This window comes from Pristiophorus japonicus, chromosome 8 (assembly GCF_044704955.1).
Source record: "Pristiophorus japonicus isolate sPriJap1 chromosome 8, sPriJap1.hap1, whole genome shotgun sequence".
In the NCBI taxonomy this organism is placed as follows: domain Eukaryota; kingdom Metazoa; phylum Chordata; class Chondrichthyes; family Pristiophoridae; genus Pristiophorus; species Pristiophorus japonicus.
The window spans coordinates 528,307-542,876 of record NC_091984.1 but is presented as its reverse complement, the minus strand read 5'-3'; the positions used below and the strand labels follow the sequence as shown (position 1 = coordinate 542,876).

Below are 14,570 nucleotides of genomic sequence, written 5' to 3'. Positions count from 1 at the left end.
TCTCGGCAACGAGACTCGAGGTGCTCAGCACCCTCCCGGATGCACTTCCTCCGCTTAGGGCGGTTTTTGGCCAGGGACTCCCAAGTGTCAGTGGGGATGTTGCACTTTATCAGGGAGGCTTTGAGGGTGTCCCTGTAATGTTTCCTCTGCCCTCCTTTGGCTCGTTTGTCATGAAGGAGTTCCGAGTAGAGCGCTTGCTTTGGGAGTCTCATGTCTGGCATGCGAACAATGTGGCCTGCTCAGCAGAGCTGATCAAGTGTGGTCAGTGCTTCAATGCTGGGGATGTTAGCCTGGTCGAGGACCTAACATCGGTGCGTCTGTCCTCCCAGGGGATTTGTAGGATCTTGCGGAGACATCGTTGGTGATATTTCTCCAGTGACTTGAAGTGTCTACTGTACATGGTCCATGTTTCTGAGCCATACAGGAGGCGGGTATTACTACAGCCCTGTAGACCATGAGCTTGGTGGCAGTTTTGAGGGCCTGGTCTTCAAACACTCTTTTCCTCAGGCGGCCGAAGGCTGCACTGGTGCACTGGAGACGGTGTTGGATCGCGCCGTCAATGTCTGCTCTTGTTGATAGGAGGCTCCCGAGGTATGGGAAATGGTCCACGTTGTCCAGGGTCACGCTGTGGATCTTGATGACTGGGGGGCAGTGCTGTATGGTGAGGACAGGCTGGTGGAGGACCTTTGTCTTAATAATGTTTAGTGTAAGGCCCTAGCTTTCGTACACCTCAGTAAATATGTTGACTATGTCCTGGAGTTCAGCCTCTGTTTGTGTGCAAACGACTGGGCCTCTATGTCCCCGCTAGTGACCTGGCCTCTTATGACTGGTAAACATCATGGCTGGGCCTTTCCCACATTACAACAGTGACTATGCTTCAAAAGTACTTCATTGGCTGTAAACTGCTTTGGGACATCCTGCGGTCATGAGAGGCGCTATAGAAATGCACGTCTTCCTTCCCTTTTTGACAAAAGCCCCATCTCGGACTTGCACTCCCTTCTGGTGCAGGCTGCTGATGAGGCCTGGGGATCGATGAATGTGTTGTTTAAAATTCAGCCATGTGTCTGGCCCACTGCTCGACTTACCTCAGAGAAGTGATGTCGAAAGTGGGAAAGACTTCTATTGCCCAGCCCCGGACTCCTCTCCCAGCGGCAAGCACAACACTCACTTTCACAAATCCTGTGGCCTCCTCCCCCACCAGCCCCTCCAAAGAAAAGAAGCAGAAGGAGTCAGTGCTTGATTTGTTTCAGCTTTCTAACAATAAGCTGTGACTAATGAGGATGCACAATGAACATCTATCAGAGAGCAGCAATTTCATGAGCTTATGTTCGTTCAGTAATTATGGTGCTGTTGTCTAGGTCATGGCAGAAGACACAAATCATCAACTCCCTGTTTAGAAGCTTAAAGGACACAAAGGACATTATTACTGTCCCATTAGAGCTCGGAATCTGGGGGAATCAAAGATGCTACTCCAGAAGGATGGTAGCTGTGGAAAAACAAATGTTATTGTGCCCGCACCACTAAAGCCAGCTTAATAAGATAAACAATTTGACAGAAACGCTATGCTGCATTTTGCAAAATATCTAAAAGAGAAAGAAGAAATAAAGACTTGCATTTATATAGCGCCTTTCAAAGCCTCAGGATGCCCCTGAAGCTGATTACAGCCAATGTAGTACTTTTGATGTGCAGTCACTATTGTAATGAAGTTCAGGACCTGGAACGTCAGGACCCTCATGGACAACCCCAACAGCGACAGGCCGGATCGCCACACCGCCATCGTTGCCCGGGAACTCAGGCGGTTTGACGTAGACATCGCTGCCCTAAGCGAGACCCGGTGAGCAGGGGAAGGCCAGCTCAAGGAACAAGGTGGAGGTTACACCTTCTTCTGGAAAGGTAAACCAGAAGATCACTGCCTCCATGGGGTGGACTTCGCTGTAAAAACGAGCTAGTGGGCCGCCTCAGAGACTCCCCCTGCGGGATAAACGAACGCCTTATGACCCTTCGGCTCCCCCTAGCCCGGAACCAGTGAGCTACGGTCTTCAGCGCGTACGCCCCAACACTGGACGCTACAGACGAGACCAAAGAGGAATTCTACTCCAGCCCCGAACAATCCCTGTCCCGAGTCCCACCGGGTGACAAGCTGATCCTCCTCGGTGACTTCAACTCCAGGGTTGGCAGGGACACAGCCCTCTGGGGAGGTGTGATCGGCAGAGAGAGGGCAGGGAAAACCAACTCCAGCGGGACCCTGCCCCTGACAAAATGCTTAGAACACGCCCTCGTCATCACCAACTCCTTGTTCCGTCAGAGGGACAAAGACAAGGCCTCATGGCAACACCCTCGCTCCAAACACTGTCATATGCTCGACTATGTCATCATTCGAGCCAGGGACCACACGAACGTGTGCATCACCCGCGCCATGACAGGAGCTGACGACTGCGGGATGGACCACCGCCTAATCCACTCTGTCATCACCATCAACATTGCCCCAAATCAGCGACGGCAACAGAAGCAATGCTGCAGGAAAATCAACGCTGGGGCACTCAAAGATCCTGCTAAGAAAGCCCTACTCACCCAGCACCTCACTACTAACCTGACGACTCCCAGTGACCCAGAGACACAGAGTGCCCACAGTGCCTGGTCTGCCCTCAAGGTCTCCATAAACAGCACCTGTGAAGAGACCCTCAATCACTCGACCAGGAAACACCAAGACTGGTTCGAGGAGAACGACCAGGAGATCCAGGAGCTAATATGCCGCAAGCGCAAGGCATTCTTGGACTGGAAGCAGCAACACAACTCAAGGGCAAGAAAGCAGCTCTACAGACATTTAATGGCCGAGGTCCAACAGAAAGCTCGTAACCTAAAGAACAGATGGTGGGTGGAGAAAGCCCAGGAGATCCAGCAACTGGCCGACAACCACAATGTGCGAGGATTCTTTAGCACTGTCAGGACCACCTGCGGCCCAAGCACCCAAGGCCCTACCCCACTGAGGGCCAGGAGCAGAGAGGTGCTCATCAAGGACAGAGCTCGCTGGAAGGAACACCTCGAGGATCTCCTCAACCGAGACTCTGTCTTCGATGTGAGTGTCCTCGACTCCATCCCGCAGCATGCCGCCCGCCATCTCAGCACAACCCCAGCCCGGCACGAGGTAGAAAAGGCCATCCGACAAGTGAAGAACAACAAGGTCTCAGGAGCAGATGGAATCCCCACTGAAGCACTAAAACATGGCGGAGAAGCAGGTATCCATGATCTCATCTGTCTTATTTGGAAAGAGGAGATCATGCCAGAGGATCTCAGAGACGCTGTAATCATGACCAACTTCAGGCAAGGTGACAAGTCCGATTGCGGTAATTACAGAGGAATCTCCCTGCTGTCTGCCACAGGGAAAGCCATTGCCAGAATCTTCCGCAATCACCTTCTTCCTGTGGCTGAAGAACTCCTCCCAGAGTCACAATGTGGATTCCACCCACTAAGAGTCACAATGGACATGATCTTCACCACGCGGCAGATACAAGAGAAATGTAGGGAACAGCACCAACCCCTGTACATGGCCACCTTTGACCTCACAAAAGCCTTCGTCACTGTTAACCCTGAGGGATTATGGAATGTCCTCCTCAGGTTCGGCTGCCCTCAAAAGTTTGTCACCATTCTCCGCCTGCTCCATGACGACATGCAGGCCGTGATCCTGACCAGCGGATCCACCACAGACCCAATCCACATCCGGACTGCAGTCAAGCAAGGCTGTGTCATCGCACCAACCCTCTTCTCGATCTTCCTTGCTGCAATGCTCCATCTCACCCTCAGCAAGCTCCCCGCTGGAGTGGTGCTAAATTACAGGACAAATGGGAAACTGTTCATCCTCTGCCACCTCCAGGCCAGATCCAAGGTTGTCCCATCCTCCGTCTGTGCACACTCGGTGGCCGAACTCCAAGCCACCGTCAACACCTTCACCGAAGTGTACGAGATCATGGGTCTTACACTAAACACCTGTAAGACAAAGGTGCTCTACAAACCTGTCCCCGTCACACAGCACTGACCCCGGTTATCAAAATCCAACACGAGGCCTTGGACAACGTGGACCATTTTCCACACCTCGGGAGCCTACCGCCAACAAGGGCAGGCATCGACGACGAGGTCCAACACCGCCTCCATTCTGCCAGCGCAGCCTTCAGTCACCTGAGGAAGAGAGTGTTTGAAGACCAGGATCTCAAACCAGCACCAAGCTAATGGTCTACAGAGCAGTGGTGATACCCGCCCTCCTATATGGCTCAGAGACATGGACTATGTACAGCAGGTACCTCAAAACACTGGAGAAGTACCACCAACGCTGCCTCTACAAGATCCTGCCAATCCATTGACAGGACAGATGCACCAATGTCAGTGTTCTCGCTCAGGCCAACATCCCCAGCATCGAAGCACTGACCACACTTCACCAACTCCGATGGATGGGTAACATAGTCCACATGCCCGACACGAGACTCCCAAAGCAAGCGCTCTACTCGGAGCTCCGACACGGCAAGCGAGCCCCAGGTGGGCAGGGGAAACATTTCAATGACACCCTCAAAGCCGCCTTGAAAAAATGCAACATCCCCACCGACACCTGTTAATCCCTGGCCCAAGACCGCCCAAAGTGAAAGAAGAGCATCCGGGAAGGCGCTGAACTCCTTGAGTTTCATCGCTGAGAGCAAGCTGAGGCCAAGCGTAAACAGCGGAAGGAGTGTGCGGCCCCAAGCACCCCACCAACCTGTTCCTTCAACCACCATCTTCCCCACCTGTGACAGAGACTGTAGGTCCCACATTGGACTTTTCAGTCACCTGAGAACTCATTTTTAGTATGGAAGCAAGTCATCCTCGACTCCGAGGGACTGCCTAAGAAGAGAAGAGAAGAATGTTAACCGATAATGGAGTAAAGGATTATGGGGAGCGGGTGGGAAAGTGGACCTGAGTCCATGATCGGATCAGCCATGATCTTATTGAATGGCAGAGCAGGCTGGAGGGGCCATATGGCCTACTCCTGCTCCTATTTCTTATGTTCTTATTAATGTTGGAAACGCGGCAGCGGATTTGCGCACAGCATTGTCCCACAAAAGGCAACGTGGTAATTGTCATGTATTCAACTGTCATTGTAACCCATGTGTAAGCTGACCTAAGTTGTATACCTTGAGAACACTGACCACAGGGGGCGAACTTGTGGGAGACACTCCTAACCTGGACATTCCGGTATAAAAGGGGAAGCTCCACCCACCGTCTGCCTCTTGAGGCTTTGGTAATAAAGGTAACTGGTCATAGAGTGACCTTTTCTCAAGTATGCGCCTCGTGTGCATTTATACTGTATAGTAAGGACATATCATTGGCGACGAGAAACTGGGATTTAAACCACGCGAGCATGGCCACTAGCAGCACAGAAGAGAGGTACTGTGTTGGGGATGATTGGGACAACTTTATTGAGAGACTACAGCAAAGTTTTGTCACTAAGGAATGGTTGGGACAGGATTCGGCCGACAAACGCAGGGCTCATCTCCTGACAGTTTGTGGATCCAGGACGTACTCCCTGATGAAGGACCTCCTAGCGCCAGAGAAGCCGGCGGACAAGACGTTCGAAGAGTTCAGTAAGTTGATCGGGGAAAACCTTAAACCGGCGAGCAGCATGCACATGGCGAGACACCGGTTTTACACACACCGGCGGCGAGAAGGGCAAAACATTCCAGACTTCGTGGCAGATCTCTGGCGACTGGCGAGCCTATGTAAGTTTCCAGATGCATGCAGAGTGGATACTTTTTTATTGAGGGCATCGGGTACGCTGGGGTTTTCAGTAAACTGATTGAGACCAAAGATTTGACCTTGGAAGCGGCGGCTCTGATAGCCCAGACAATTATCTCAGGGGAGGAAGAGACCAGAATGATTAATGGCAAAAATCTTGGCTCAACTGCGGGAAAAGACCAGGCAGTCAACATTGTTAACACGGCACACAGTTCTCGAGGCAGACAAGGGCAATCGGACATGCCCCAGCATGCAGTCGAACCCAAAGGAGGAATTGAACAGAGAGAATGGCTAGCTGAACGGCGATTCATGCCATCGCAATGGACAATGCGGCCAGTAATGGGGCCATCAACACTTGTCAATGGTGCGCTTAAGGACAGTTACAGAGACAGTCAGAGACGATCGACTGTTAATGGACCTTTTGTTTCCAACAACGAGGCCTCCAGCTCATGCTGGAGGTGAGGAGGCAAACACCCAGCCAGAGCTTGCAGGTATCAGCAATATACCTGCAGAAACTGCAACATCAGCGGTCACTTGGCGCGTATGTGCAGGAAGCCTGCAGCTAGGTTGATGTACGAGGAGGACGGGCCCGATGTAAGCCCTACGAGGCCAAATGAATACTGGGGGAAATCGCTGGAAGCTGAAGTTCAGCGAGTTCATGTGGAGCACGTCTACAGTTCATACACCAGGACGCCACCGATAATGATGAAAGTGCTCCTCAATGGCATCCCAGTATTAATGGAGCTAGACACGGGGTCAGCCAGTCCCTGATGAGTATTAAACAGTTCGAAAGGTTGTGGGTGTCCAAGGCCAGGAGGCCAAAATTATTGCCGACGGACATATACAAAGGAGATCATTCCGATGCTAGGCAGCGCCACGGTAGTCGTGACCCACAAAGATTCGGAGAACAGGTTGCCACTCTGGATTGTCCCGGGGGACGGTCCCGCACTACTGGGGAGGAGTTGGCTTGCTGTCATGAACTGGAAATGGGGCGATGTCAATGCAATTTCTTCTGTGGAGCGAGTATCATGCTCACAGATCCTGGACAAATTTGACTCATTATTTCAACCCGGCATTGGCTCTTTCATGGGGACCAAGGTAGTGATTCACATAAACCCAGACGCCAGGCCAGTACACCACAAGGCCAGATCGGTGCCGTACGTGATGCGGGAAAAGATAGAATGCGAATTGGACCGCCTGCTGAGGGAAGGCATCATCTCGCCAGTCGAATTCAGTGACTGGGCGAGCCCGATTGTGCCGGTGCTCAAGGCGGATGGGTCGGTCAGGATATGTGGCGATTACAAGGCCACCATCAATCGGGTGTCACTCCAAGACCAGTACCCGCTACCGAGAGCGGAGGACCTCTTTGCGACGCTATCCAGTGGCAAACATTTTTCAAAATTGGACCTGACCTCAGCTTACATGACCCAGGAGTTGGCGAGTGAGTCGAAGAAGCTGACCACCATCACAACACACAAGAGGTTGTTTGAGTACAACAAATGTCCGTTCAGGATTCGCTCGGCCGCCGCGATCTTTCAGCAAAATATGGAAAGCCTCCTCAAGTCGATTCCAGGGACAGTGGTTTTTCAAGACGACATCCTCATCACGGGTCACGATACTGAAGAACACCTCCATAACCTGGAGGAGGTGCTACGCAGACTGGACCGGGTAGGGCTGTGACTGAAAAAAGCGAAGTGTGTCTTCCTAGCTCCAGAGGTAGAATTCCTGGGGAGGAAGGTAGCAGCAGACGGGATCAGATCTACTGCGTCCAAAACGGAAGCGATCCAGAGAGCACCCAGACCCCGTAACACGACGGAGCTGCGTTCGTTCCTGGGGCTCCTGAACTATTTTGGCAACTTTCTTCCCAAATTGAGCACGCTGTTAGAGCCACTACACGTGCTCCTACGCAAAAGTCGTGAATGGGTCTGGGGGGACAGCCAGGAAAGGGCTTTTGATAGAGCATGCAATTTGTTATGCTCCAACAAATTATTACTGTAATATGACCCGTGTAAGAAACTAGTTTTAACGTGTGATGCGTCGTCCTATGGGGTCGGGTGTGTGTTGCAGCATGTGAATGCCAAGGGTCAGTTACAGCCGGTAGCTTATGCCTCCAGAAGTCTGTCCCGGGCAGAAAGGGGCTACAGGATGGTAGAAAAGGAAGCGCTAGCATGTGTATATGCAGTAAAAAAAAATGTACCAGTCCCTGTTTGGCAGGAAATTTGAGCTGGAGACAGATCACAAACCCCTAACGTCCCTTTTGACCGACAACAAGGCCAAAAATGCGAATGCATTGGCCCGCATATAGAGGTGGGCATTTATGTTAGCCGCCTATGACTACACAGTTCAGCACAGACCGGGCACTGAAAACTGCGCCGATGCACTCAGCAGGCTACCACTAGCCACCACTGAGGGGGCAGCTAAGCATGGTGCTGAGATGGTCATGGCTGTTGAAGCTTTCGAAAGCGAAGGCTCACCTGTGACAGCCCGTCAGATTAAAGTCGGACAAATAAAGACCCGCTACTGTCTTTAGTTAAGAAATGTGTCCTGAATGGGGACTGGGCAGCCACGTACGGGGCATGCCCTGAGGAATTTAAACCGTTTCATAGGCGCAAGGATGAACTCTCGATTCAGGCCGATTGCGTACTGTGGGGAAACCGAGTAGTCATGCCCCAGAGGGGCAGAGAGGTGTTTATCAGAGAACTCCACAATGAGCACCCGGGTATTGTCATGATGAAGACATTTGCCAGGTCACACATTTGGTGGCCAGGGATAGATGCAGACCTGGAACTTTGTGTTCGCAGGTGCAACACGTGTGCTCAGCTGGGCCATGCGCCCAGGGAAGCCCCCCTTAGCCCATGGTCCTGGCCCACCAAGCCATGGTCACGCATCCATGCCGACTCCAAATGGATTGAGTGTGACATTTTAAATTCAAGCACATCCTCTGCCATGGTAGAAAGTCTACGAGCAATGTTCGCCGCCCATGGTCTACCGGACATCTTGGTCAGTGACAATGGCCCGTGCTTCACAAGCACCGAATTCCAGGACTTCATGGCAGGCAATGGAATTAACCATGTCATAACGGCACCGTTCAAGCCGGCCTCAAACGGCCAGACAGAACGAGCAGTGCAGATAATCAAACAGGGGTTGCTCAGAATCCAAGGGGGTTCCCTACAAAACCGCTTATCACGCCTCCTGTTGGCCAATAGATCCCGACCACACTCACTCACAGGGGTTCCACCCGCAGAGTTGCTAATGAAAAGGACGCTCAAAACCAGGTTATCCCTTATACACCGTACTATGGAAGAAATTGTTGAGAGCAGGCATCAGTCACAATGTGACTACCATGACAGGAATGCGAAGGTGCGATGTATTGATGTCAATGACCCTGTTTTTGTCCTTAATTACGCTGCAGGGCCCAAATGGCTCGCAGGCACTGTGATTGCCAAAGAGGGGAATAGGGTTTTGGTAGTTAAACTTACCAATGGACAAATCTGCTGCAAACACGTGGATCAAACTAAAAGGAGGTTCAGAAACCTCATAGAAGAAGCAGAGGAAGAACACGATGTAGAGTTCACTCCACCACAGGTGATCGAACACCGGAACCAAAGGGAGGAGAGCCCAGTCACTGTGGGCAGTCCGGACAGGCCTGAGGCACTGCAAACAGCAGACACTCAGGCCAGCGCCCAACAACCGGAGCCCCAACTCAGGCGCTCTACAAGGGAGCGTAAACCACCAGAGAGACTCAACCTGTGATCCCAATAAGACTTTGGGGGGGAGGTGATGTCATGTATTCAACCAGCATTGTAACCCATGTATAAACTGATCTAAGTTGTACACCTTGAGAACATTGACCACAAGGGGGTGAACTTGTGGGAGACACTCCTAACCTGGACTTTCAGGTATAAAAGGGGAAGCTCCACCCACCTTCATCACTCGAGGTCTTGGTAATAAAGGTAACTGGTCACAGAGTGACCTTCTCTCAAGTATGGGCCTCGTGGGCATTTATACTGTATAGTAAGGACATATTAGTAATGATCAGGTAATCTGTGTTTTTTTAAAGTGATGTTGGTTGAATGATAAATATTGGCCAGAACACCAGAGATAACTCCCCTGCTCTTGTTTGAAATGGTGCCATGGAATTGTTTATGTCCACCTTACAGGGCAGATGGTGCCTCGGTTTAGCATCTCATCCAAAAGACGGCCCCTCCGACAGAGTCACACTCCCTCAGTACTGCCCCTCTGACAGTGCAGCACTCCCTCAGTACTGTCCCTCCGACAGTGCGCCGCTCCATCAGTACTATCCCTCCGACAGTGCAGCACTCCCTCAGTACTGCCCCTCCGACAGTGTTGTGCTCCCTTAGTACTGCCCCTCCGACAGTGCGGCATTACCTCAGTACTGCCCCTCCGACAGTGCAGCGCTCCCTCAGTACTGCCCCTCCGACAGTGCGTCGCTCCCTCAGTCCTGCCCCTCCGACAGTGCGGCGCTCCCTCAGTACTATCCCTCCGACAGTGCAGCACTCCCTCAGTACTGCCCCTCCGACAGTACAGCGCTCTCTCAGTACTGCACCTCCGACAGTGCGGCACTACCTCAGTACTGCCCCTCCGACAGTGCGTCGCTCCCTCAGTCCTGCCCCTCCGACAGTGCAGCACTCTCTCAGTACTGCCCCTCCGACAGTGCGGCGCTCCCTCAGTACTGCCCCTCCGACAGTGCGTCGCTCCCTCAGTCCTGCCCCTCCGACAGTGCGGCACTCTCTCAGTACTGCCCCTCCGACAGTGCGGCGCTCCTTCAGTACTGCCCCTCCGACAGTGCAGCACTCCCTCAGTACTGTCCCTTTGGCAGTGTGGCACTCCCTCAGTAATGCCCCTCCGACAGTGCAGCACTCCCTCAGTACTGCCCCTCCGATAGTGCAACGCTCCCTCAGTACTGCTCCTCCGACAGTGCAGCGCTCCCTCAGTACTGCCCCTCCGACAGTGCAGCACTCCCTCAGTACTGCCCCTCCGACAGTGCGGCACTCCCTCAGTACTGCCCCTCCGACAGTGCTGTGCTCCCTCAGTACTGCCCCTCCGACAGTGCGGCACTCCCTCAGTACTGCCCCTCCGACAGTGCGGCACTCCCTCAGTACTGCCCCTCCGACAGTGCAGCACTCCCTCAGCACTGCCCCTCCGACAGTGCGGCACTCCCTCAGCACTGCCCCTCCGACAGTGCGGCACTCCCTCAGTACTGCCCTGGAGTCTCAGTATCGAGTTTTTGCTGCAGTCTGTGGAGTGAGACTTAAACCCACAAAGCACTGAGCCACAGCACGATGGAGGTCATTTAATGCAAAGCTATACATTATTGTCGGAGTTACTTTCTTCTTTTGAGGACAGTTATCACAATTAAAACTTCGGGATGTAGTTAAATGCAGAATTTTGAGTATCTGCACCACACCTGAGGACATAGTCTTACTTGGACAGTAGCAAACTTAAAAGCGGCAAATTGCAGCAAGTATATATTAAAATATTTTTGTACGCATTCTGGGCCTTAAAGGGACACACGCTCTCCAGTGAGGCCTTCGGCAAATGAGGGATCAACCGCATGAACACCAAATCGGTGTTCATGCAAAAGACTGAGAACAATATTTCAGTGAGTGTGTGGTCAATCTATGGAACAGGATCCCTTGGGAGATGGTGGGAGCAGTTAGTATTAATTCATTCAGAAGCAAATTTGGTATATTTCTTTTAGAAACTAACATTTTGGGATACACTGTCTGATTAACTTGAGACATGATGTGTCGCGAGTGCAGGAGGGACAGGCGACGTTGAGCCTCTGGTTCCCAAACCCCTCCCCCAGCGGAGGTTTACCTCACCTCATGTCTGGGCCTGTGGGAGACTCGGAGATCAAGATCGAGCGCTGCGATTGGTCAATAACTCCATTATCATTGTATTATGCGACTACCAGGCAAATTAGACGGACCTTGGTCTTTTTTCCGCTATTAATCCCTTTGTTCCGATGTTAAAAGTTGCCTAAGGCCTGTTCTTCCAACCCCCTGATGCCAGCGAGTGTCTGAGCAACCAGTGCAGAAAATCTAGGCTCACGGCCTAGAAATTGGATCAGGCCCGAAGCGGGCGGGGGCACCGCCCAGCGCCGTCTACCTGCGCCCGTTCTAAGTGGCACGGGCACCATGCAACCACTGTGCTGAATCTCGCAGTGTTCTCCACTTACAGCAACACTCACTGGCACCCCAGCAACCTTACACACCAGAAAACCCCAGCCAGTTGTACAAACGTAGGCAGAGGCAGGAGAACTGAGAAAGCAAGTCAGCATGCAAACTGTTGGTGATCCCTTTAAATAGTGCTGCTGGGGGCTGGGGGCTGGGGGGGAGGACGGAGGGGGGAGGGGGTGGGGATGGGGGGGAGGGGGCCGTGGAAGGGGCTGGGGGGGTGTGGACAGGGGGAGGGGGAGGGGCCGGAGGGGAGGGGGACGGGGGGATTGGGAGGGAGGGGAGGGTGTTGGGGGGGAGAGGGTGGGGGGAGGGGCCCGGGGGGGAGCCAGGGGAGGGTGCCGGGGGGGAGGGGGCCAGGGGGAGAGGGCCGTGGAAGGGGCTGAGGGGTGTGGACAGGGGGAGGGGGAGGGGCCGGAGGGGAGGGGACAGGGGGGAGGGGGAGGGGGAGGTGCCGGAGGGGAGGGGGCCGGGGGGATGGGGATGGGGGGGGGGAGGGTGTTGGGGGGGGAAGGGCCCGGGGGGAAGCCAGGGGAGGGTGCCAGGGAGGAGAGGGTGGGGGGAGAGGCCCGGGGGGGAGCCAGGGGAGGGTGCTAGGGGGGGAGAGGGTGGGGGGAGGGGCCCGGGGGGGAGCCAGTGGAGGGTGCCAGGGAGGAGAGGGTGGGGGGAGGGGCCTGCGGGGGAGCCAGGGGAGGGTGCCAGGGAGGAGAGGGTGGGGGGAGGGGCCTGCGGGGGAGCCAGGGGAGGGTGCCAGGGAGGAGAGGGTGGGGGGAAGGGCCCGGGGGGGAGCCAGGGGAGGGTGCCAGGGAGGAGAGGGTGGGGGGAAGGGCCCGGGGGGGAGCCAGGGGAGGGTGCTAGGGGGGGAGAGGGTGGGGGGAGGGGCCCGGGGGGGAGCCAGTGGAGGGTGCCGGGGGGGAGAGGGTGGGGGGAGGGGCCCAGGTCCTTCCTGCTGCTGAACGATTGGTCAGCTGGTTGTGATTAGCAGAGGGATGTGAATGGAGCGGTGACGTTGAAAATGGCAGATCGTGTTTCAGATCAGTATCGCTAGCTCGTTGACGTCACGATCTGCTTCACCTGTATTTGTGGAGCGAGGGCTGGCAATGGCACGTTACCAGCCTCCAGCCCCAACATGTCAGCTGCCGCAGGACCCTCCAGCAGCGGGCGAACGTGAGTCGCACACCATCTTATCAGCAAAACTGGCCTTTAAATCCAGCGCTAAAGGACCCGTTAATCCCGACTCTCTGCTTCCTGTCTGCCAACCAGTTCTCTATCCACGTCAGTACATTACCCCCAATACCATGTGCTTTGATTTTGCACACCAATCTCTTGTGTGGGACCTTGTCAAAAGCCCTTTGAAAGTCCAAATACACCACATCCACTGGTTCTCCCTTGTCCACTCTACCAGTTACATCCTCAAAATATTCCAGAAGATTTGTCAAGCATGATTTCCCTTTCATAAATCCATGCTGACTTGGACCGATCCTGTCACTGCTTTGCAAATGCGCTGCTATTTCATCCTTAATGATTGATTCCAACATTTCCCCCACTACTGATGTCAGGCTAACCGGTCTATAATTACCCGTTTTCTCTCTCCCTCCTTTTTTAAAAAGTGGTGGTACGTTAGCTACCCTCCAGTCCATAGGAACTGATCCAGAGTCGATGGACTGTTGGAAAATGATCACCAATGCATCCACTATTTCTAGGGCCACTTCCTTGAGTACTCTGGGATGTAGACTATCAGGCCCTGGGGATTTATCGGCCTTCAATCACGTCAATTTCCCTAATACAATTTCCCGCCTAATAAGGATATCCTTCAGTTCCTCCTTCTCACTAGTCCCTCGCTCCCCTAGTGCATTCGGAAGGTTATTTGTGTCTCCCTTCGTGCAGACAGAACCAAAGTACTTTTTCAATTGATCTTCCATTTCTTTGTTCCCCATTATAAATTCACCTGAATCTGACTGCAAGGGACCTACGTTTGTCTTCACTAATCTTTTTCTCTTCACATACCTATAGAAGCTTTTGCAGTCATTTTTTATGTTTCCGGCAAGCTTCCTCTTGTATTCTATTTTCCCCTCTTAATGAATCCCTTTGTCCTCCTCTGCTGTATTCTAAATTTTTCCCAGTCCTCTGGCTTGCTACTTTTTCTGACTAATTTGTATGCCTCTTCCTTGGATTTAACACTATCCTTAATTTCCCTTGTTAGCCACGGTTGAGCCACCTTCCCCGTTTTATTTTTATTCCAGACAGGGATGTACAATTGTTGGAGTTCGTCCATATGATCTTTAAATGTTTGTCATTGCCTTTCCACCGTCAACCCTTTAAGTATCCTTTGCCAGTCTATTCTAGCCAATTCACGCCTCATACTGTCAAAGTTACCTTTCTTTAAGTTCAGGACACTAGTTTCTGAATTAACTTTTTCACTCTCCATCTTAATAAAGAATTCTACCATATTATGGTCACTCTTCCCCAAGGGGCCTCGCACAACAAGATTGCTAATTAGTCCCTTCTCATTACACATCACCCAGTCTAGGATGGCCAACTCTCTGGTTGGTTCCTCGACATATTGGTCCAGAAAACCATCCCTAATACACTCAAGGAAATCCTCCTCTACCG

At 52.9% G+C, this 14,570-nt stretch overlaps 1 protein-coding gene across 1 annotated transcript in view; it reads left to right on the top strand.

Moving 5' to 3' along the window:
- Nucleotides 1-1,700: 1,700 nt before the first annotated feature.
- The window catches only part of LOC139268360 (atrial natriuretic peptide receptor 2-like), a 148,890-nt gene continuing 136,020 nt past the window's right edge, over nucleotides 1,701-14,570 (top strand). The window contains exons 1-2 of the mRNA XM_070886432.1: nucleotides 1,701-1,834; nucleotides 2,869-3,076. Coding sequence (XP_070742533.1) covers nucleotides 1,701-1,834; nucleotides 2,869-3,076 — 342 coding nt within the window. The remainder of the gene's footprint in view (nucleotides 1,835-2,868; nucleotides 3,077-14,570) is intronic.